Below are 25,448 nucleotides of genomic sequence, written 5' to 3'. Positions count from 1 at the left end.
GATTAAAATTAGTATTCTGCTGTTGTGAAGAAGAGTACTGAATTTGCTTGATTTCCTCCCTGCCATATACTTTCATTAGAAAGCAACATGTTGTTGTAGTAAAGGTAGGGTTAACATACAAGGCTGCCAATTCCATTCGGTAGTTAAGGGGTGGAGATTGATGTCTTCCCCTCCTCTCGACAGACATCTCTGTCCATACGAGAGAGTGCTGTGTGGCTGTTAACAGCGTGTGTGTCCTTTGGATAGACAGAAGGCCTCGGTCTGCAGTGCTGGTAATCCCATATATTCATGTGCAGTCAATTTATTACTGATAATGAATGGCGAGACAGATTTACAGGAAGAAGAAACTTAGATAATGACCCTAGAACCGACAAGATCCTATGGAAAGTAAAAGGGGCTGAGCAAATCAGACTGGTGTGTGTGAGATCACCATTTTGTGGGAGATCATATTACCAGCAACAGGCTTATAGTGGAAGTGTCTGTGCATACTTGATGTGAGCTTTCCTGTACAATATTTAGACAGACATTTTAATTGGTTTAGGATACAATTCTGTACTTGTTGGTTACATGTGGACTATTATACCCTGTTTGGGGAATGGATGCATGGGGGTGTAGTGGAAATGTATGCCCATATGTTACACATTATAGAGTTGTGTATCAGATTATAGAGAATTGGTTATCCAAATATGATAAAACTTGGTTAGGGCATTATTTAGCAGAAGTTCATGGTACTATTTCAGAATCAGTGTATACTATATGAGCAGAAGTGTGTCCATCTCTATGTGTTTAAGTCGCGCTGTTATTTTATATATATATATATATATATAGAGAGAGAGAGAGAGAGAGAGAGAGAGAGAGAGAGAGAGAGAGAGAGAGAGAGATTAAGGAACCAATTCAGACAGTTATTTGTTTGCCAAGTTCTTCCGTTGCTCAAAGTCACTAAATTGACTGAAATGTATTTGGCCATATCCAGAGTTTTTGTAAATTTTACTTTTGGAAGAATATTGCTATGATTAATTTAGACTTGGTTAACTCAAGCCACTTTAACGTAATATTTTATAATCAACTTGCTATTCCATTGTGAATGTATCACTAAAACCCCTATGCTGTGTGAAATGTTTGAATATCTTGTGTGCCTGCTGCACCCGGTCATTATGCCTTTGGGCCATTCCACATCAAATGGACCAGTGTTACCTTCGTCTCGCTCAGATTCTTTTGATCTCATATGTGAATGTACATGAAGAGTTTTAAGATGAATTCCAAAATATTACCTCTCAAGTCGCCTTATTTTTTAAGTTAGGGGCCTATACTGAGGGTGTGCATGTAACAGATGAAAACAAGCATTGAAAAGGGGATAAGTCTGAGACGGCAGATCTTTTAAAGTATTCAAAAATCAGTGTCCCATTCCCTTTAATTCAGTCCAACACATCATTGATCAAAACTGCTGTTAGCAGTATTCTGTTAACCACAAGCATTTAAAGTGATATAAAAAAAAAAACCTGAGACAGTAGTGAAAATGTGTGTGTGTGTGTGTGTGTGTGTGTCTACATATATTCAGACCCTTGCCAGAAAAGGTAGGGAGGGGAGGGGGTCAGGGTATCTCCCCTTTCCTCAAGAAAATGTGGGGCAATGATCTGACCTAAATTATTAATTATATTTTGACTCAATAAAAGAAAACAACAGCATTGGTTAATTAAAATTTATGTAATTTGCAGCTTGAATTAAGGACCCGTCAATGAATGGAGTGTACATACAATCATATGTTGAATGACAAACTTCCATTTTTTTTACATCACCCAAATAGTGAGTTTTATTTTGCAAGTTGCCCAATAACTGTTGCGGGTCTGGAGGTTTTAATATCAATTTGCAGGTCACTTGTGTGGTCTGAAATATCAGTTGATTTTAAAAAGGAACTGGAAATGGAATTGAAAAACAGACATTGACCCCAAGCCTGTTGGGGACCATGGATGTTAATGTGATGGAGGCAAATACTGTACAGAACATAAGTGAGGCGACACCAGTAAAAATGACCTTGTACAAAATTAGGTTTTTGTGGCAATTATCACCTAAACTGTGTACAGCATGTACAGTATGCAGTTTTGCAACATTTTATTTGTATCCCTCTCTTGAAGAGAGTGGTCCCTATGGCAGAGGAGAAAGGTGTTTATAGGTCAGTGTGTCAGCCTTTTTTTTTTTTTTTTTTTTTTTTTTAAATAGAATTTAAAAGATCATGTGTCAATGTGAGCATCAAACCCATGCTAAATATGCTGTGAACTGGCAAAAGTAAACTGCAATAGGTAATTTTTTTTTTTTCCTTTTTTGCTGTACATGGGGGCTTATCTTAAACAGAAATGTGACAAAGTAGGCTGTTGAACAGGGAGGGCTCTTCCTGTCAACTGTCTGAAGTCAAAGGGACCTGTATCTGTTAATTATCCCCCACTGTCAGCACAGGAAAACCTTAAAACAATTAAAGCCAGACCAGGCCTGATAGCATCACTTCACTAGCTAAACCAATATACACAATACCAGCACAAATTATGGCAACAACAAATGATTTATAGCATGACTAGGGATGGGTATTTTATTGTCCATTTTCCCCACTTAGACTCCTTATTTATTAAATACCCTGATGTATCTAACTAGATAATCATCTCCTCTTTATAAATATGCTAAATATTTTAATGAGCAAGATGTCTCACAAGTAGAATGGCCACCTGGAATCTTCTCTTTTTTTCTAGGAAAGCCATACAACTGGGGAATGGGAGTTTGTTGTCAGATAATTTCACTCGGACTGTTTTCTCACTTGGTATCCCTGAGTAGAAAATGTACATTTTCTTCTCAGTTTTCGAGGCCATGCATTGCTTAAAACACAAATGATGGATGCACAAACAATTTTTTTGGTTGCATATGCAACAAAATTGTATTTCTGACCACTGGAAGGTTTAAGTCCTTGATTGAAACTTGTTTTTGAATGCCAAAATATGGTATTCTGATAAATTGTCTCTTTGCCGATAATTGTTGCTACACACTTGCACTGTAAACTCTTTTTAAACGTTTAGCAATGCAGCTTAATACGTTGCATACTATTGGTGCAGGTTATGTGGAATCCCTTTATATGATACTAATATTGGGGGGGGGGGGGGTAAACCTTTGCTAATTTCTGGCAATTGTCTTGTGTCGCCCACCACATTAATCAGGTTTTCAGTGTAAATGCCCAATATCCCCCAGGCAGTTAATAATGTGCTGCAGCTGGCACAGTTTTAAGGCATATTTTGCAAATGGTCAAAACTCTTTATTGCCAAGACAGTATAATGCAATGCCAACATATCCTGCCAGTTTTTTCAGTGCCAGACTAATAAAGATTTATGCCAGAATATCAGCATGCCAGTTTAGCGCTTTTCCAATGTCATACCATGCCAGTGTTGAGTCGTGCCGGAAAAATATCACGGCCATTTAATACTGTGACATAACAATGGAATTCAAGTACATTAGGAACTGGGGTAATCCAAGGACAGGATATAGCTAAAGTGTGGTCTGTGAAGGCTATGTTTGTTTTGGGTGCATAGAGCAGAGAGAGCATTTGCTTTGCTTTTGGAGGATCTGGTCTACTTGCATCTGAAATTACTCCTCGGACCCAAGGGGAAGGAGTCAGCTGTACATATTAACTTAAGATTTATCTTCAGATAATATAGGTATATATTTTGCTGACAATTTCAAAGTTTTTTGCTTTAATTCTGGTTAGTTATATGGGGATCAACTGGTAGACTAACAAAGGGAAATAGTATTTGTGTAGGAACATTAGCAAGTGTGGTCGAACACAATTTTAATTAGAGACATCCATCAAAGTATTTGGTCAAATACTTTGTTCCCCTTCAAGTCGCCATAGGGTTGGTTTGTTGCACATTATGGAATTAAGTGTTATTTGGCGCTTTTCAAACGGCATTCAGAAAATACATTGTTTTTATTCATTTTTCCATTTTTTCTCCCAATTTTGGAACATACAATTATTATTCAACATGGCTGTCCGCTGCAACCCCCGAACAAACTCAGGAGAGACGAAGAACACTTGCGTCCTCCAAAATGAATGCCGTCAGCCATCTGCTTTTTTTCACTCTGAAACTCTGCCGTGCAGCCATATTCAGAACTTAGTGTCAGAGGACCATGCAGTTCTGAACTGTGTATAGGCCAACCTGCAGGTGCCCGGCCAGCCACAGGGGTTGCTGGTGTGTGGTGAGCTAAGGACTCCCAAGCCGACCTAACCCCTACTCCGTCTGTGCAATGCTTGGACAATTCTGCGCAGTCCCCTAGGAACTCTCATCCATGGTCAGCAGTGACATGGCTTGGATTGGAACCGGTGATCTCCAAGCTATAGGGTGCATCCTGCACTCCAGGCAAAGTGCCTTTACCGGATGCGCCACTCAGGAGCCCCAGTCATTTTGTTTTTGAACATATAAGGCTGTAGACATTTGTGAACTGTAATGATTCATAACCATAACACCTGTATTTCTTTTCACAGGTAGCTGGATTTCATTTTATTGTACCGTTGAAGTGAGGCTACAAAGATGGCCACGGCTATATCATGACACAAAGGGACATGGTGAGTCACATTTCCTGCCACAGAACCATATTCTGGTTTATAAGAGGTCCATGTGGGTACATGTGAAGCCATCTTGAGGCAGGGAATGCAATTAAGTTTAAAGAAAGTGGTCAAAATGGTAAAAAAAAAAAATGAAAACAATACACACACCCTACGGAAACAGTTGTAGCAACTCATGGGAATATGTAACACAACAAAATAAAAAGGTCCTTATGTACCCTTTTAAAGAACGGCCTTGCACCACAGTATAGTTTCTAGTACACAACTGTCTTGCTCCTTCTTGCATGTTCAGAAAAATACATTATTTCACATGTGAAGACTGCACCATAGATTTAAGTAATTGTGTTTCTGAAGAGTTGCACCTTCCCTGAAAAGGGTCTTTCTCTCTTCTTGGAAGGGCTTTTGGTCAGTTTCATAAAACCCCTCAATTTCCCCTTATTTTTTTCCCTTTTAAGTGTATGGGTTTAAGGTTGTTAACGCTGCCTTTTCTTTCTAATGCATGAGCCCTTGAAAGTCATCACTGTTTACCACAAGAAAAAGTTTACACTAAGCATTTGTGGATTCATTAAATCCCTTGTTCATTATCATGAGTAATTTGGTACCTGGAACACCTCCTAAGTATTGCAATTATTTGTTATGTCTAGCAAGCAGTTTGCTGTATTACAGTTAAGGATCACTGAGGAGCTGAGTCCAGGAAAGACTTGCACAGCAGTTATGTAGTGTATTAGATTGTGTAATGTATCGATCCAAAGAAAGCAAGTGCTGATAGAGAGGCAGAACGGAACACAGTGCACTGTTCAGGGTGGCTGAGGTACTTAAAATGTACTGTGCTGGAAGCAAGGTATTTCTTGAAATCTGTCAAGGTCAACATGGATATTTTGAAATAATGTTTCAGCAAGTCTGCAGCAACTGAATAAGGATTCTGTAGGTTCACTGTTGAGCTAATCGTGTAGCTACTGTAAAAGACGGGAACGTGTTTTACATATAAGGTGGCTGGTATTATTTAGTATACATGTTTTTGTGACTATCATATTGTGGAGATATATGGTTGTATCTCTGTCTGTACATCACTCCATCTATGCCACTTTCATTTTAAAACATCTCTAAGACAATCAGTTATTCCACATACTGTACATCAGTCAATTAGCATGCCTGTAAAGGGAACTTGTGTGAGTTTGTGAACCTGCTACCACACCTCCTCCTGCTAATGTTTCATAATCCAAATGTTTTGTGTTGTGGAAACTCTGCAGGCAACATCTAAAGGCATCCTTCACTTTCTGTCGGTCACAGTCAATTGTGGGAATAATTTTCCTATAAAAATGAACACTTTCACTGCTGCATTGCTTTAAACTCTGACCATATGAATGATACAGACCACATGCATTGACATAGAGTACACAGTTTTACTTCTTGTTTTACAAATCATTTAATTGCGTATTAGAGTGTGCTCCCAGGCTTTTATTTTTGTTCACAGCCATCCATTTCTAGTTTTAAATCGCTTAACCGTGGTACTAACATATCAGTTGCATAACTAATGATGTTAGATACCACTCATTCAGTTTTCATTCACTTGTGTACATTTCAAACACTTTTGAGATGTGGGTAATCATTAGATGATCAATCATTAGAAATTATGACATTTTTACTTGGGCCAAGTATGTCAATCAATTAGAAATAATTTGTCCACCTTTCTTGATAATGCTCATATAATACTATGATGTGGGACATACTCAGACTAAGTGACTTTTTCATGATGATCTTTATTTTTATATGTTGCCTTTCATAGTGGACCACCATCACAAAGCGATTTACAAGATTAGGGTGTGTGAACTATGCATCAGCTGCAGACAACTTACAACAACGTTTCACCTGAAAAACGGAGCATAAGGAGGTTAAGTGACTTGTTCAAGGTCACGCCATGTGTCAGTGGCTGAGCTGCCACTGAAAACATTTGGTCTCCTTTAGTATTAAGAGCAGTGGGGGATGCCTGGTTGAATAGAATGGTTGGTTGTCCTTTGATCTTTATGGATCTTCGTGGATTCTATTGCTATGCCTTTTTGTTCTTCGTTTTCTTAGACAGAAAAAAAGTTCTGTTTGTAAATTTTAGTGTTAGTTTCTTGTTGTTAAATATTCAAAACTTTAATAAAATATTTTTTTTGTGTGTACCTTAACATTAAGCCCTGTAGACAATTACCTTCGTAATTAATATGACACTCTTGAGCTTGTTGCCTATGCACCGAGACTAATAAACCTGGAATGGGTTTACTTCTGTGCAATAGGAGTCTTTTTTTCCATCCCTGGTGTTGGATATTCTAATTAGTGTGTTTTATTATCTTTAAGTTTTGTAAATGGTTTCTGTTTTTGCAGCTGAAAACAGTCTATCTGAATGATCAAGTGGATTTTGATGTTTATTATTTTGGCAGATTCAAGCTGCAGGGAACTGTAACCTTAATAAAGCCAATGAACAGCACATCGGGAACGCTAATGTTCTGTGGCTACTGGATTATTTTGAGATTGGTCTAGGCATAGGCGCTGAGTTTTCAAATTCCCGGGGGGGGGGGGGGGGGGGGTGTTGCTGGGGCTGAGTTACTTCATCATACCCCCCCGTGACCACTGTCAGATAAAATCACATACATAAACACCGCCGCTTCTATTTTATAGCTACATTCTATAGGCTATGACAAAATAAATAAGTGTAAGAAGTAGTAAAATTATGTTGCTGTTGTTGAATTCAATCTTATTTCAAATGTCTGCAGCTAATTTATGAAGAAGATATTGAGATTTAGTCTGGAGTACACATCAGACACATTTATTAGTCATTAAAAACTGAGCACCAGAATGGGATAAATCAAACAAACGGGACTAATAAACAAATGACACTAATATGCAAATTGATAAGATTATAAAGTGTGGTTATTATATATATATATATATATATATATATATATATATATATATATATATATATATATATATATATATTAGTGTTTGTTTATTAGTCCCGTTTGTTTGATTTATCCCATTCTGGTGCTCAGCTTTTAATGACTAATAAATGTGTCTGATCGTGTAGCTATATATATATATAAGCACACCTGTTTGAGAACAAAGTAAGTGCACTTTTTAAAATAGTGCACTTTTTTCTTTTTTATTAACAATAAATTAAAGTAAAACATTTGTCTATACACATTAAATATAAACTTGAGATCAAATCATATTTAACTACAATCCTACAAATTAGCATAATCCCATATCCCACACATTCAGATAATGACACCGCTTTCTTCATCATTGTAAAGCAATACCATGAATGAATAAAAATGTAACACTTACCATGATGTAGGATCTAAATTTTCAATTTTGTAAGTCAATCTCCTGGATGCTGATCGCTGGATGAATTAATTTGCCACTGCGTTGAGATCCATCTCCATAGAAAGCCATTTGTGACCATGTTGTAAAGTCACATGGTTAAGTCTGGCTTGTCCCATGGTAGATCGAAGGTAGGGCTATCCAAATCCAACAATTCAGCCCCTCCACCCACCCCCCCCCGCCCGAATGGCTTTCTCACAGAACTGTTTAAATCCGTTGCTAAGTTGACTTTTACTACTCTTAAGTGAATTAACAGTTAGTTCTGCTTGATGGAACGGCATGTGACTGCTCTACAAGGCAGTATCGACAGTTTCAACACATGCAAAAATGAGCAAAAGCAACTGGAGAGTGAAGTATGTGCCAAACTTTCGGAGACGTGCAGCGAATCCACTTGCTTTCCCTCCAGTCACTTTTGTCGTTAATTGATAGATCTTCAAGAAACTCACTTAATTCACTGTAGTTGGAGAACACTGACTGCAGTGAAGATGCTCTAAGTGTCCATCTTGTTGGACAAAATGGGCGCAGACTCACTTTGTCTTGATCCCCTGTCTGAAACCTTTCAAAGCAAGCAAGTCGTTTTAGAGAATTCTTTACAAAGATAATCAAGATTTACTGTCATCAGATTTCAACAAATGTCAACACAGTGCACATATAAAGCACAAGGCTCCTCTTGCTGTACTAGTGCCTGTAACCCCTGATGCTTTCCGGCAACATTAGTGGCTCGATCATATCGGAGAAGTAAGTCTTTAAGCATGGCAAAAAGAGCATCAGCTCTAGTTGAAGATGCTGTGTTAAAGCCAAAGAAAAGCTCATGCACTTCAAGATTCTCCTTAACTATTCGAAAACAAAATGACACCTGCTCTCTGACAGAGATATCTGCTGTCTCGTCCACAATACCAGCATAAAATCCAGCTTTGTGTACATCCTGTGTCAATGCACAAAGGATATGTGCCATTATTGAAATAATTTCACTTGTAACGTCATGAGAAAGCCATTTGTATCCAGAGTGATTTTCCTCTTATTGCGAGACCCTGACAAGCCAGATACCTCAGTGATGACAGAGCTTCTCTTGCTTCTTTCATTTGTTATAGTTTGCCTTGTGAACAGGCTGCAGCTACATTTACACCTCCTTTAATTGCTGCTACTGCACCAGCAGAGTCTTGATGCAAACTTGATTTCTCAAGACTATTAAACCTGTTAAAGCCTTTTTACAATTTCTGAACCCCTCTTGAATAAAAGTCATGTATGAATCTTTTTCTCGATGTGGCTGGGATTGGGACTTTCATTTTAGCCGCAGAACAGCAAGTTGCAAAAAAACAATTTACTGGTCGTACGTAAGCCAGCAAAAACTACTCTTCCAACTTGATCTTCCTGTTTTTTTGTGGGACAAGTCAGCACTAACCTTACTGGAATTTGTTGTAGATCCTGAGTCCGATTTTGTGGTATTTTTCCCACTCTGTTCCGTTTCCCCCTCACTCTGGCTAGATATTTCTGGTTCACTTGTGCTGGGCCCAGCAGCAACTGACAAAGCTGATTCAGTCCTGAACCCAGTTCTTCCTTCAGAAACTGCAGAACCTCAGTTTGTCTTCTTAATTAGAAATGTATCCATGATTTCAGTAAATAGAATGAACAAACTGCTATTTTAACGCTATGTCCGACCCTTTCACTGCTTCACTTTATTTCTGCCACGCAATGTCACTACGTCACCCTTTTGTCACATGATAATGTTATGAAGCAGGAAACCAGTGGAATTTCCCAGACCAACGCAACTAACGGGGAGGGGAATTAAATCTGTTGTAACTAGTGCAGTGTAAAAGACAACCTAATTGGAATCGCAGGTTTTTTTATTTTTTCTTCCTTGAATGATTAAGTAACTTATCAAAATTCCAGGGGGGGGCTGAGCCCACCTTTTTACTATTCAGCAGGGGCTGAAGCCCTGGAGTCCCCGCGTAGTCGGCGCCTATGGGTCTAGGGACAGTGTGGAACATCTAGAATGTAATTGTCAACCGCAGGACGTTATGCAGATTTTGTTTTGCATTTCTTTTCCTGCCCAGTGAAAGTGTAGGATGCCGACTCACATGGCAATCAGTTCTTCAGTTAAGGATGTGGACACTCCTTTTGTTTTGTCTCAAAGGGGAAAATGTTAGCATGCACTCTTTAATTGCCGTAGCATCTACTTGTCTGTAATTTACAATTAAAAAGGTCAAGTACATCTGAATTTCCAGTAAATTTATTTATTTTTTAATCTGTATTATGCACGTAGCATTGTTGTTTAGTCTGCCCAAAAAACCTCCTTTTATAACTAATTGATGTGTAGGAGGAAAGCACTGCCTTTTGAAACCTGCTTTTTTAGAGATCAAACTAGAGGACTTTGCTCAGGTTGGTACCTTAACTACTGTTGAAGGTACAGTATTTTATTTTTCTTTTCTTTTTCTTACAAGTATTAAACAGTGCTTTACCATGGCTGAAATGTGTTTACTGGTGTCATTATTAACTGGTTATTGTTTCAGGTACTTCTAACAAGCATATAAAACCAACCAGTGCTTCCTATAGTCAACTGTACAGGATGCTGTAAAATACAAATAACATTGGTGCATGTTACATAATGATGGCTGAACACATTTGCTCATCGTTTCTTTGTTTTCTGTTTTTTTTCGCTAGCGGTGGAAGGCAGTCATCCTGGTCCAGTGGTTTGTGTTGGATTCTGTGTGGGGTGTGTGTGAGCCTTTGTCCCTGCCGTCAGTCTGGGAAAGGGTTTCTCACAGATTAGCCAGCACTACACTTTAGAATAGGATTTGCATAATACTAACAACAAATGGATGATTTTTTTTTATTTATTTTTTTTAAAAAGCTATAGACACGAATGGTTTAGCAGGAGACAATGCCAAAGAGCTGTGGCTGTTTTGCTAGCTCAATGACAAAATATGGAACCATTTTCACTTGAAAAATATGAATCTGCGCTTGTTAAGTAGCCAGTGTATCTTGTGCTAAAAGACTGAATGACTGAACTCAAGCCTGAAATCGTTTTCGGTAGATACTGGTTCAGTTGGAAACTGGGTAAAATATGTTTCAAACATATTAATCTTGCAGTGTTAGTTAGGGGTGTAAATCAGTTAGTTTAAACGTGTCAATGAAAGGATGACACACACACCTGCGAATGAAGTTCACTGGCTGCGTTTACTTGTTTTTCTTGTTTATGGCATATACAGGACTGTCTTGTTTTACAATCCCGGTACTCCATGATTCAAATCAGTCAATCTTTATTTTATACATCGCCTTTCATAGTGGACCGCCATTACAAAGCTCTTTACAAGATGCAGTAACAACAAGAAAACCCATAATACTTTTAACATCAATTTAGCAATATAGAATATTAAACTCACTGTAGAACCCAACTAGTAAATAAACTAATAACAGTTACAGTGGAAGGTGAGCTCCGTTCTCTTTCCAGTCCTCCTCCTACTGTGCCCCCACTGTGTCAAAAAGCATGCATACTTCACTGATAGCAAAATGCGTAATTGAAAACTACAGGTCAGAAACGTGTCAGCTATAACTTACTGTTATTATTAATATCCCACACAAAGTATGTATTTTAATGGAATGTCGGAGGTGGTATGGTCTGGCTGCTATGGTCAGCTCCTGGATGTAAACAAACCTGGGATTTATATATATATATATATATATATATATATATATATATATATATATATATATATATATATATATATATATATATATATATATATATATATATATTTTAGCTCAAAGAGCCAGCTGCCCTATATATAAAAATATAGACAATGTCACATAATCATTTTTGACAAATCTTGAGATGTTTTCGTTTTGATTTGAGAGAAATTAGAAGCTGCTCTGGCAAAGAGGGCAACAAGGAGGTGCTGCTGTTTTCCACAGAAGCGCTGTGCTGCAGGGTCACTCAATAGAAAAGGGAAGATTTATTATTATTATTATTATGCTTCCGAGCCAAAGTCTGGGAAGCCTATTGTTATTGTTAAAGTGTTTTATTTAATTTTTTTATTATGATTTTTTTCTTCCTAAAACTTTAAACTGCTGCTGCTTGGAAGCTGTGTGACTGATCAGATTTTGACTTGGCAGGTAACAAGCTGGATACATTGGCTGTCAGAGGCTGAAATTTTTGCTGCTGCGTCCTTGCAATTGGCGCCATGACGCATTTTCGATAAAACCTATTGAAGTCTTCTTCTTGGGAACCAGTTGATCTGACAGTTGGCATATATCATCAGCATCCAAATCTGCATCAAGTTTGTGAAGCAGAAGTTTCTGCGATAAATTTTAATGTCGAAATGGCTGCCTCAAACTTTAACGAAACGCTCGCTTAACAGCAAACTGCTCGTATCTGAACACAGTTTGACTAACAAACTCCAAACTTGGTACTTATCGTCCCAGTAACAATGGGATACAAATATGTGAAAATGGTGATGTTTTATAAAACAAGATGGCCATCAGTTATACTTTACATTTGAAATTTAAACCCCCGTCAGTTGACAAACAATGTACTTGACTTAACACTGTAGCAATTCAACTGACTTTTAAAAAAACGGTGTTGACCTGAAACCAAATGGCTGTTTGATGCATTTTAAAAATTTTTTTTTTTTAACTAAACTTGCTTCTTCCAGTAATTGCTTAAGTGTTTGGTATTGGTACTGGGGTTGGAAGCTGTAAAATTGCGTGGCAGTTCTAGTTATTATTATTATTATTATTATTATTATTATTATTATTATTATTATTATTATTATTACCTGTCAACTTTTGAAAATACAAAATGGGGAGTGTAGAGCGACAACGGTGGTGGTGCAGCAGGTGCGTGGTAAAGTACTGTACAGGTGTCTATAGAAAGCCTACACCCCCTTAAACATTTTTTCACATTTTGTTGTGTCAGCGCCTCAGTTTCATCCATTTAAATGAGGTTTTTTTTCCCACTTATCTACACACCATACTCCACACTGTTAAGGGGAAAAAAGTTTTTTATATAGTTATATAGTTTTATATAGTAAAAGTACAAAACTGAAAGATCATAATTGGATAAGTCTCCACCCCCCTGAGTTAGTACTTAGTGGAAGCACCTTTGGTAGCAACTACAGCTGTGAGTCTGTTGGTGTTGGTCTCTACGAACTTTGCATACCTAGATTTGGCAATACTTGACCATTCATCTTTACAAAACTGTTCAAGCTTTGTCAAGTTCCTTGGGGAGCATTGATGGACAGCAATCTTCAAGTCTTGCCACAAATTCAGTTGGATTTAGGTTGGGGCTCTGACTGGGGCCACTCAAGGACATTTACCTTTTTGTTCCTTAGCCACTCCAATGTGGCTTTGGCTGCATGCTTTGGGTCGTTGTCATGCTGAAAGGTGAACTTCCGTCCCAGTTTCAGCTTTCTTGCAGAGAGTGTGACATTACTGTATGCTCCCAGGTATGCTTTGTTTTTGTTCACAGACATCCATTTCTAGTTTTAAAACTTGTAACCATGATATTAACATCTCAGTTGCTTAACTAATGATATTAGTGCCCTAGTCCCTGCCGATGAGAAACATCCCCATAACATAATGCTGCCACCACCACCATCCTTCACAGTAGGGATGATGTTCTCTGGGTGATGTGTTGGGTTTGCTCCAAACATAACACTTTGCATTTAGGCCAAAAAGTTCCATTTTAGTTTCGTCAGACTACAAAACCTTTTGCCACGTGGCTACAGAATCTCCTGAGTGTTTTTTTGCATACTTCAAATGGGGTTCAAGGTGGGCTTTCTGAGTAACGGCTTCCTTCTTGCCACCCTACCATACAGGCCAGATTTGTGGAGTGCTTGGGATATTGTTGTCACATGCACACTTTGACCAGTCTTGGCCATAAAAGCCTGTAGCTTTTGTAAAGTTCCTATTGGCCTCTTAGCAGCCTCTCTGATCAGTCTCCTTCTTGCTTGGTCATCCAGTTAGGAGGGACGGGTCTTGGTGGTGCCATACACCTTCCACTTCTTGATAATCATCTTCATCTTGCTCCAAGGGATATTCAAGGCCTTTTGATATTTTTTCATATCCATCCCCTGATCTGTGCCTTGCAACAACTTTGTCCCGGAGTTCTTTTGAAAGCGCCTTGGTACTCATGGTTTAATCTTTGCTTTGAAATGCACTACCCAGCAGAGGGAACCTACAGGAACTGCTGAATTTGAGAAATGGGGGGGGAAAAAAATGAATTCATTTTAATTACAGGCTATAAGGCAACAAAAGGTGAACATTTTGAAATGAAGTGTTCTATAGGCACTGTATGTAAACTTGCCTTGCGCACCGAATTCACATCTGCCACAGGACTCCCCTGGGTCTTAAACCCTGCTAGGTACAGACGGGGATTGTAGTAACCACACACCAGCCATGACTTGCAGACTAAATTTCCAAACACTGTTACTGAACGTCTATATTTCCAAACAACTGTTCCCCTCAGTTTTGCTCCCCCCCCCCCCCCCCCCCCCCCAACTTCAGGATTGTGTTTTGGGTTAAATTTCTAGACTATACTTGAGCAAGTACGGTAAATTAAATTTTTTTTACTATTAACGTGTTTTTCAGTTGTGATACACGAGTGGATTAACAGCTATCAATTGCATTTAAGGAGAGTAGAAAAGCCCATGTAAAATACCTGCAATTCCCCCAAGATGGCCAACTTCCAGTTTCCTTGTTAATTCTTTTTTAACTAATGACTGCTACAGATTTGTGTTGTTGTCTTTTTCATAGTAGTAAATTATTTTAAGTTAAGATAGATATATAGCTCAGCTCACCGCTACCACCCCTGCGCTGACTTGGGAGCAGCGAAGATGAACGCACGCTGTCCTCCGAAGCATGTGCCGTCAGCCGACCGCTTCTTTACACACTGCGGATTCACCGTGCATCCATCCAGGAGCTGCAGCGTCGGAGGACAATGCAGCTCCCAGGCAGCTAACAGGCAAATCTGCAGGCGCCTGGCCAGACTACAGGGGTCCCTGGTGCGCAGTGAACCGAGGACACCCTTGCCGACCTAAACCCCCCCCCCCCCCCCCCTTGACTAAAGGGTTCAGAAGCATGTTAAAATACTCTGCTTACTGTAGAACAGATGGGTGAGAATAGACAAACTGGCTTGGATGTGAGAACATTGCCTGTTGAACCTTAATACTGATCAACAAATGCATTGCAGTGGTGAGGAGAGATTTGATTCAGGAGTTTAATTGGTGGTAAAAGTTGATTTTGGTTTAACTGGCCTAAAAGCCAAGGTTTTTTATTAAAAAAAAATTATATATGTGTTTTTAGATGCCTCTGGTCTTTTGTGATATGCTAAACAGTGACAAGAGTCTGTTGAAAGCAAGTAGCTGTTGCTATAGTGATAGTTGTCCACCTTTCCTTTGTCAGCTTTAAAACAAAAAAACATTCAATCGCCTTTTAAGAACCCAGTGTTGCTGGTTTATTTTTTCTGGCTACTGAAAATTCAAAATAATTTTAAATGAGTTCAATTTGGCATGAATTCCCTGGGTTAATCTCCCCCTGAAGAAGGAGGAGGAGAGGATGAATCATGCTGATACAGACTGACAGTATCTCCTACTGCGCTGTTACAGACTTCATTTTACAGCATGAAGAAACACTGCTAGTGGATGTTGTTTAATACTAGTCTGCTTTGATAATGATCAACCCTTTACTTCCATGCTACAGGGTTATTAGTCGCCAAAGTAGGAGTGCGAGTGAGGGTCTCTTGAGACTGATATTTGAGTGCAAACATTTCATAGAAAAGGGTTTATTGCGAGTTTTCTGCTTTCAGCTTCGTGATCACTGAGTGTGTGTGTGCGCGTGTGCTGAATTTCCATAAGGACATAAAGCATTGGTTAAGATTTCAGAAGAACTTGGTTTCTAATGGCAGCTACTGTATGCACTTGTACTGTAAGTAACTGGTTTTACATGTTAATGGGGGAGAGATGGTGGTCAGGGATGGGGTGCTGAATTATTATTCAAACTGTTCTTCCATTTATTTTATTTTCTCGTGTTCAGTTATTCCTTTGCCCCGTCTGATCACAAAAGCAAAGTTAGGTATCGGTGTAGCACAGCTGAATGGTTTCATAGTCACGTGATGGAGTCCCGGACCTATGTTGTTCTCAGAGTGTCCAATGCCTATAGAAAGTCTACACCCCCTTGAACTTTTTTCACATTTTGTTGTGTCAGTGCCTCGGAGTTTCATGCATTTTTAAATGAGAATTTTTTTTTTTTCCACTTATCTACACCATACTCCACATTATGGGGAAAAAGTTATATATTAAAAGATCATAATTGGATAAGTCTCCGACCCCCTGACGTAATACTTGGTGGAAGCACCTTTGGCAGCAGTTACAGCAGAGTCTGTTGGGATAGGTCTCTACCAACTTTGCACACCTAGATATGGCAATATTTGTCCATTCTTTATAAAACTGTACAAATCTTCTTTACAGAAGTCAAGTCAAGTTCCTTGGGGAGCGTTGATGGACAGCAACCTTCAAGTAATGCAACAAATTTTCAATTGGATTTAGGTCGGGGCTCTGACTGGGCCACTCAAGGACATTTACCTTTTTATTCCTTAGCCACTCCAGTGTAGCTTTGGCTGTGTTCTTTGGGTCATTCTCATACTGAAAGGTAAACTTACGTCCCAGTTTCAGCTTTCTTGCAGAGGGCAGCAGGTTTTCCTCAAGGACTTATCTGTACTTTGCTCCATTCATTTTCCCTTCTATCCTGACAAGTGCCCCAGTCCCTGCCGATAAGAAACATCCCCATAACATGATGCTGCCACCACCTTCCTTCAGTGTTGGCCACACCTACATTTTTGATAGTACTATGTAGGGGTGCGCGATAGTACAGATATACCACTACGTTGCAATATTAATCAGGCAGTACAATAACCAGTATTTGAACAACCAGTGTTTTTGGTTTAACTCATTCAGGGAAACGTCTGCTGGAAAATGTCGGCTATTATCTTGTGAGATAGTCAGTCACTTCCTGCGAGCAGCGCTAACGCAAAAGAAAATATGGTAGAATCACACAGAGATTTTGAGCTGCTTAAATTCTGCAAAGCAAAGTCTCATGTGTGGAATAATTTCCTAATAAAAAAAATCTAAAAAGGATGGCTGCATAGCATCAAACATTGCAGTATTTTGTTTTTGTGAGGCTGAAGTAAAATATGCTGCCGGTACCACCAACCTTACACGCAGTGGTGTAATCCTACATCTTAAAGTACCAGAACGCCAAATAAAATTTTTCTGAAACAGTTTATACAAATTCACATTTTATTTGTTACGTGAGGTAACATTTAATAGGTAGTGCATGCGACTTTTAGGCTATTCCCCCTGATCAGCGCTGCCAGATTTGGTTTGTTCTGAAAGCATCTAGTGGGTAAATGTTGTCTTTGGTGGTTTGATTATTTTTTGAATATTTTTATCATGCATGTTTTTTTTTCTATTCCTTTTGATTTTATGAGGTTATCTCCAGTGCAGAATTTCAATCAGTCTTTATTTTATATAGCGCCTTTCATAGTGGCCCACCATCACAAAGCGCTTTACAAGATGCAGTAACAACAAGAAAATCCATAATACTTTAACTGCAGAGAAATGCATAATACATGATATACAGTAAAAAAAAAGCAGCATAATACATTAAATACAGTGGAAAGTGCAAATACATGATGGCAGCATAAGGCATGAAATAGTACATTAAATACAGTGGAAAGTGCAAATACATGATAGTCACCACAGTGCCCTGTATAGTGTATCCCCCCCAACCCCCGGTCCTTTATCTGGTGCTCTGCATCCAGTGAATTTACGAATTAGACAGATGCTCATTTCTTTTTTTATTTGTCGCCAATTTAAGAACCGTGTCGGTGCAATGAATCGTTTTAACATGTATTTTTAAAGACTTATCCGCTGATAGTTCTGGACAATGTAATGTTCTACTATATTCTGAATATCTTTTATTTATTTTACTTGCCACTATTTTTTTTTTTTTTTAATTTTAAATAAATGTGTAGCACTTATTCATGCTTTTGTGATATATATATTGGTCCTAAATCTTAAAAGCAAGGTCAGTCGTTATTCCAAACTCTGGGGCTTTGCACTGACCGATTTTATATAAGCAGCATCAAACTTGTGTTTATGGCCACAATGCACTTTTTTGACCTTTTTTTCAAATGAAAATAAAGGTTATTAGTAGATTAAAAAACATTTTAAATCAATGTTTACAGATAATTTTAAATAGCTTTCAAGCCAAATTGGGAGCACATGCACATACTTCAGAGGATCCAACAACAATATGTTACTGGGCGTGTGATAGAGTTGGCTGAGTGGTGGCATCAGGCCAGGTGCAGGAAGAAAATACACAGGCAGTACTGCAGGGCAAAAGACACCGTGGCGCAGTTTATTTTAGAACAAAACAAAAAAAAAAAAAAACTATGTTTTAACAAAAATCAGTGCTCACAGAGCAAAATAAATGTTCAAACAAAAACAAATCTCGAGCACAAAACACACTCCTAAGGTCTGGCTGGGCAGTAGCCTTCACGGATCCTTACGCTCGTTTTTCTTTTCACTTTTGGTTTTGTTATGCTTCTCTCGCTCTTGTTCCTCCTCTGTACACCCACCCCGAGCAGGAAGAGCTTCAGGCTTTTATGCAGGTGACCATCTCCTGTTTTAGCAACAAGTGAATCACTTAATTTGGGAGATGACCACCTTCTGCACAAGGTTTTTATTTACAGACTGGCAGAGGAAGAGCAGCCTAATCTCACCTCTGCCAGAAACGCAACACAGCTACGCCATCACATAAATACAATAAAAAGTAAATACAAAATATGCACAATATTGCAGTATAGATTTTCAGTCCCAGGACCGACCCCTAGTACTATGGGCATTATACTGTAGTTCCTGGTGATTGTGGATTATTAGACAATTATCTAATTAACTTACATTCAACAGAATATGTGTTTATAAAGATGTGATTTATTACCACCATAATTCATCTCTGGTACCAATAACTTACCTCATACATGTTTTTTGATGAGGGTACATCTGTTCATGATATTTATTATCCTATCTTCAGCATGATTCTCACGGGACTACAAATCAGGTGTTCTGAGAGCCGGTCAAAAGCAGAAGATGTCTAGTAACCTCCCAGACGTAGATTAGTTTTCATGAAGGAAGGTCAGTAAATTCAAAATAAAATGCGATGTGCATGATTTGTAAACAGTGAACTAAAACCCATTTCTAAACTCATTTTGTTGTACCTTCTTTTCCAAAGGCTTGAATAACCATGTAGCCCCTTGAGTGATATATATTTGCATGCATATCTTCAAATGCACCGTTCAAAGCATCCATTTTAAGTCGCCAATAAGCTAAAAGGATTATTTTGACTTCTCTTTATAATGCATCACTACAGGGGAGAAAGTGATGCATCTTAATAGACTTTACCCCCTTTAATATAGTTTTGGCCATCAAATTCACATTCCTTCTAGGGCTGGAGGCAGTTTTTACATGAAATTGCTTCAGTTTTCAGTTAACCCTTTCTCACACCACAGATGTCTGGAGAAGGCTAGATAAACATGGAAACCTCTGGGAGATTCTTGCAATGCAAACAGCCTGCAGAGACTGCTCTTACCTTTTCCAATCCCTTCTTTCTTTCTCTGCCGTTTGTGCCCCTGTAGGCAGACTCTATGTACTCTGGGATTGTTTACCATGTCTGTTGGGCCAGGCCCTGTGTGTTTCATGTCTGGCTGACTAATTGATAATGAAGGTTGTTGGCTCTTCGGCAGTCAGGAACCGCTGCAAGCAAGAGTCCTGTAAAAAGCTGTGTGTCTTTATTGTAATGTATTGCTAGTTCTGATCTTACTGCTGGTGGTGCTTCTACTACTACTTAGGAAGCCAAACAGTCCAGGAGGGTGTGCCAGTTATTCAGATTTACAACTTTCCTATTGGATTTTGATCGTAATTTATACAGTTATGGTTTCAACTATATGGGCACAGTTGTTTGTTGTGATTTATTAAAATCTGATTCCCTTGAATCCATTTATTTCTACCAGTTGGGAAGGTGGTTGGCTAAATGCAATGTAAATCAATACCTTTGTCCATGCCTGAGACAACTAGTATAAATAGGCTTTTTGGATCTGAATGTAATTGCTGCCACAAAACCCCACTAGTGGTGGTAATGTTACAAAGGAGCCGCTGTCACATTCTCACAGCCTCGCATTTTACAGACTATTAGTTGTGGCTTCATATTTGCAGGGTTATTTATGTGGTGCATGCATAACGTAACTTTGACACTGACCTCTCCACCAATACGGTTTTCATGTTGGGTGTTGTTTGTTTTGTGTGATAGACTGTTCATTTTGAGATGCTGTCCTAATTTTTGGTATGTCTTCCATGATTCTCTCTGTCAAGTTCAATTACATCATTTTGCCCTCTACCCATATCAGTGCCTTTTCACAAATTCTCTGCTATGGGTGTACCAAAAGTGTAACCACAAGTATTTTGAAAATAACATGTGAAGTAGCTGTTTATTTATAAAACATGTTGAGGTACCATAAATTAGGCCTGCACCAATTGTGGGTTTTGGGGCCAATTTCAGATACCGATATTCCATATCAATGGTGAAAGATATAAATTCTGATAGTGTTTAAAAAAGAAAAAAAAAACAGTTAATACAATTGCGAACCATCACGTGAAACTGTTTCTACTTATTTTATGTATTTTGTAAGATTATACATTCTGCCTAGACTACAGAGCTTCCACCATCCACCACAGTACGATGTAACTGCAAGATTTTGTAAATGTAATGACATTATAGTTTAGTTTCACGTTTAGTGAAGTGATTGTTTCTAAAATTAAGTAGGCTTCTGTTGCCTCATGCCTCGCTCGTGTGGAGTTGCCTGAAAACATCCAGGCTGGTTTAGCACGGACATGGTTGTTGGCACTTGGTGATTTATGTTTCAACAAGGTATTTCTGAAAATCAGAATTCCTTCAACTCATTCCATTTCTTTACAATACAGTTTTTGGGGATAGTAAGTGCAGATTCTAGTGAATTATTATCTGCCTTTGTGGATTTCAACATTGCAAAATCAAGTGTCTTTGTACGCGAGAAAAGGTACTGTCGTCATAAGGACTTCAAGCAAGATTTCTAGTGCATTCTTTTCAATGCATTGTTTTTAAGTTCTTGTTTTGCTAATTGTACTTGTTTAAATTTTTTAAATCTAGAATTGAAAACCTATATAACAATGACTTATGTAGAATAGAGTATCATCAGAATGAGCTAATTATTGTGTGGAAAAATACATGATTCCCAGGGGTTAATCTTACACACAACACATGGAGACACTCATGAGAGACCTTGAAGCACTAACACAAAAAATACACACATAGTTTGATTAATTCTTATGTTGGATGTACAGTAGCACAATGGGAGTATGGAATCCCATTTCTGGGAAAGGGAAGAGAACGCCATTTTAAAGAAATAAAAACTAGAAAACCACACCTGTTCCGCAGTGTGCTATATGTTCCATCAGATGCAGATCTAGCAGTAATCCCAGCAATTTAAACCTATCAGAATGTGAGGAGCTCTGGGTCACTTCTTGCTGCAGTAGCACAGAATGTGCCACTGTATCTTATATTGCTGACAGAATGCGAAAATGTGCTGCCCTGTCCTGACCTTTTTCTTGAGGGCTGTCGCCAGCCCAAAATCTATAGGTGTTTGAGAAAGAAAAACTACTGTATATCCACATGTAAGAGGAGAACGCTGACCATGCAGAGCTAGTGCAAAACATTTATTTTAACTCTTAGCATGCTGTCCTTTGTCTAAATCCAACATGATCTGTTGCCTTAGCCATTTAGCATGCTGATTGTTAGGTAACATTTAATTGGTGTATTTAATTGTCTTTTTACTTTGTAGTGTGCCCGAGGTATGTAAGGGCTCCTGGGGAGAGACCAGGCACACATACAAAGAATGCTGGAAGTGCAAGAAGAGAGATCAGCACACTTCAACAAGAAAGAGCGAGTGAAAAAGGAGCACGACGAGGTGAAGGACGGCCGCGAGAGCCGCAGTGTTTCCCAGAGGAACCCCCGGACTGTGCAGAAAGCCCACGCCAGCCCACACCAGCACTTGAGTCACTCCTCTGTCTCCTCGGGATCTCCGTCAATGCATTCCAGTAACCCCAAAGTGAGGAACTCCCCATCAGCAAACACTCAGAGGTAAATAGCTCCACACTGACTTTTTGTGCTTTTTTTCCTTTAAAATATTATTGTTTATTACATTTTTCTCTCAACTAAAGTAGCTTAAATGTATATAAACTTTTACTGATAATAGAAGTAGTAAGAGTATGCTTATTTGGGCTACAGAAAAAAAAAAAAAAGTGGAAATGAAGTTTGTACCCCTATATAATGATGGCCAAAGTTTTGCATCCCCCTATGGAATTAACAAATTTTGCTTCATAAAGTCGAATGAAACCTGTTGAAAAATATTACGTTAACATATTGAATTACACATCACATAAAATACTATTATGGCTTCCGGTAGGCTTTTTAGAGAATCATTTTGTAGTTTCTTTGATTGCATGATGTTAAATAAAACATCTAAATCATGTTCATATAGTGTTTTTTTTTGTTGTTTTTTTTTTTAATTATTATTTATTATGTCTCAATCCTTAAATTCAAGGTGTTGCAAAACGTTTGGCCATAGATGTAGATTAAACCTTGGGAGTGTAAATATACTGATCTAACGAGATGATCTGCTTCCTGATTGCGCGGAGCGCACACAAAGCTAATCACACACTGTTTCACTTGCCTGTCATCTGGTGGAAATATTTCAAGCTCAGAAATGTATTTCTAAACCCTAGTGAGTGTGTGTTGGGCCTCAGTGTGAACTGAGCTGTACATGTAGGAACTGCTTTCACACCCTTCAACACAGTGCTAGATTTCTGCAGCCTCAGTTGTATCTCTGCTCTCAAAGGATTAAAAAATAAATAAAAATTAAAAGTGGGATATCATGTGTATTTCCTTTACCTTGAACTGTCATATCTCATGGATCTGTTCATCTACAGTATGTTGCTGTATGTGTATGCAGATGCATCTGTTTTCCATGCATTTGTTGGGAGTAGAGATGTGTTGCTGACAACATACAGGCGTAGAAAAGATAACCTTCCCTGAAACAGACTGCTATTGTCATTAAAGTCCCTAGGTTATCCTTCTGTACAATTACCAATTCTAGGACCCTACACACAATGCAGTTTATGCACACTAATCTGTGTGTATATAATAGTGGTTGATTTCAAATAAATATTTTGTATAGCTTTAAAAAACAACATTCTGTTGGGTGTTATCTTTTTGCATGAATGAAATTCTGCCCCCGCCCTCCCGTCCCCATGCCCCACCACCCTGAATGCTATATCTTTGTGTGTGGAGTTTACATCATGTTGTATTTGCAGAGTGCCTCTGTACATAGAAACTGAGTTTCATCACTGTGGATAGGTGTGCCTGCCAATAGTTGGTTGCTGCTTCTGTGAATCAGATAAATCCTGACAGCATGGGCTGTTTGTGTAAGACTGAGCCAGGCATGCATTTTAACCTGTACTGTGTCAACAATATGTTTTTTCTTTTTTCTTTTTTTTTTATCTAGTTCAGCAGGGAGTGTAGATTGGGGGGTGGGGGGGGAGTTTTATATTGTGTAAAAGCTGTGTGTAGGCAGTGTTGAGATATGATTTATGGCAGGGTTTCCCATTTTATTGTCACGGGGGGCAGGTGAAGGTGGAGGCTTTATTTCATTATTCTTTGAAAATGCTTTACCACAATCAGTAAACTGACAACAAATGAAAAATAATAAAAAAAAAGGTAATACAATCATGACAAACAAACAAACAAACAATAATGTCATTGTTAAACTTGAACATTTACTTAAAGCGACCCCGGGTTGCTGCATCTTTTATTGGTTCTCCAAAGGACATCCTGAGTGGTTATTTACTGTGCTGATTTGTAATTCCTTTCTCGCATTTCCATAAAATAATTTGCTGGAGTAATCGCAGACAAGGGTAGAAATTCATTAATCTCTTGATAAGCAGCTGGGCTGCCGAACAGTAAGTTTTCTGGCACGCTACCAGAAATTAGACAGGACTGCCTTGATGTTTAACTGCATAGCAGGGCTTGCAATAATTAAGCGTCCAACAGAATGAAGCTTGTTCTAGAAAGTATTTACTTAGCTAATTAGAAAGCTAATTATCTTTGTTGTGTAAACCTTTTATAACAGCTCTATTTTGGTATATCCACCAGGGTAACACTGGTATTACATACCATCACATGCTTTCGGAAAGCTCATTGGCCCATGCTTGTTTATGGATTGGAAGATTTTTAATTTTGTGGGAGCACAGCATAGTTGAACCCCAAAGTTGAATCCACCTTGCTGGATATGTCGGGGTTATTCGCAGTCAGGAGTCAGATGTGACCTTATTGCTAGAGGGGACTGTGCTTCCTATTGTCCCACAAACACTGCAACCAGCCTTGAGACCACAATTTAGCATTTAACTGTGGCCAGTTGTAACAAATGTGGATTCAAATATAGTAATATTATATTTAGTTTTTTAAAATCTTTTGTTTATCTTTTTTGCAGCAGCAGCAGCAGCAGCAGCAGTCCAAAATCGAAACAGGAGGCCATGGTGCGCTCACCCCCTGTGATGTCCCCTTCCAGCGCCGCTCAGATGGACTCCAAACTGCCCAATCAGGGAAAGCAGGGTGGTACTGGGGGCCAGTCTCAACCTTCTCCCTGTGATCCCAAAACCTTGAGTGGGGGCCATGCTCCCAAGGGGCCCCAAGGTGCGACGGGAAGCATGGGGCTTAAAAATGGACAGGGCCTCAACACGGGTAACGGGGCAAAGGGCAAAGTCAAGAGAGAGAGGAGCACTTCGGCTGACTCGTGTGAGCAGCGGGACACCGGAACACCCAACAACCAATCCGAACTGAAAGGTAAGCCCCATAGTTGAGTTCTTCATTTGTGTTATTATTGTGCTGTGGTTAGACGTTTAGCCATTTCTGAAAATAAGTGAATTTGAAGCGACATAAGCCTGTCTTCCAGTAAGAGGCATAGAGAAATATAGAGTCTACCGAAGGGTGTGCTGGACTTCAAGGGAATAGAGATCACTGATCATTTAAATAATAGTAGTCACAATATAGCTATGTGTAATGGGCATTGCCAAGACTAGCATGACATTCAATGGGCTGCCTGACTTTGCAATCGCCACTGCAGAAAAGTGTGCCATGTGGGCACAGTATACTGGTCAGAAGTTAAGAACTTGCCTGGAATGCAAGGAGGCTTAAGTTGGTCTTCAATTTTGCTTTAACAGTGCATCCCGACTTATGTAGCCCTGTTGTATGAGTTTACCAATACATTGATGTACATTTAAATGTGCTTGTATGTTCTTCATAGGTCTTGGATCTTTATAGTGGACAGGTTTGACATACA

The 25,448-nt window shown here is 38.9% G+C and overlaps 1 protein-coding gene across 5 annotated transcripts in view; it reads left to right on the top strand.

Annotated features, from left to right (window-relative positions):
• The window catches only part of LOC121327732 (B-cell CLL/lymphoma 9 protein-like), an 89,605-nt gene that overhangs the window by 53,899 nt on the left and 10,258 nt on the right, over nucleotides 1-25,448 (top strand). For 2 of the 5 annotated variants that reach the window (XM_041271912.1, XM_041271911.1), the window contains exons 3-5: nucleotides 4,517-4,597; nucleotides 21,894-22,192; nucleotides 24,597-24,952. In XM_041271912.1, the coding sequence (XP_041127846.1) occupies nucleotides 21,948-22,192; nucleotides 24,597-24,952 (601 nt within the window). In that variant the 5' untranslated portion in view covers nucleotides 4,517-4,597; nucleotides 21,894-21,947. The remainder of the gene's footprint in view (nucleotides 1-4,516; nucleotides 4,598-21,893; nucleotides 22,193-24,596; nucleotides 24,953-25,448) is intronic. The other 3 variants (XM_041271915.1, XM_041271914.1, XM_041271913.1) reach the window with 3 other exon arrangements.

The sequence above is a fragment of the Polyodon spathula genome, chromosome 15 (assembly GCF_017654505.1).
Source record: "Polyodon spathula isolate WHYD16114869_AA chromosome 15, ASM1765450v1, whole genome shotgun sequence".
NCBI lineage: Eukaryota > Metazoa > Chordata > Actinopteri > Acipenseriformes > Polyodontidae > Polyodon > Polyodon spathula.
This window is presented reverse-complemented; position numbering and strand designations above follow the sequence as displayed.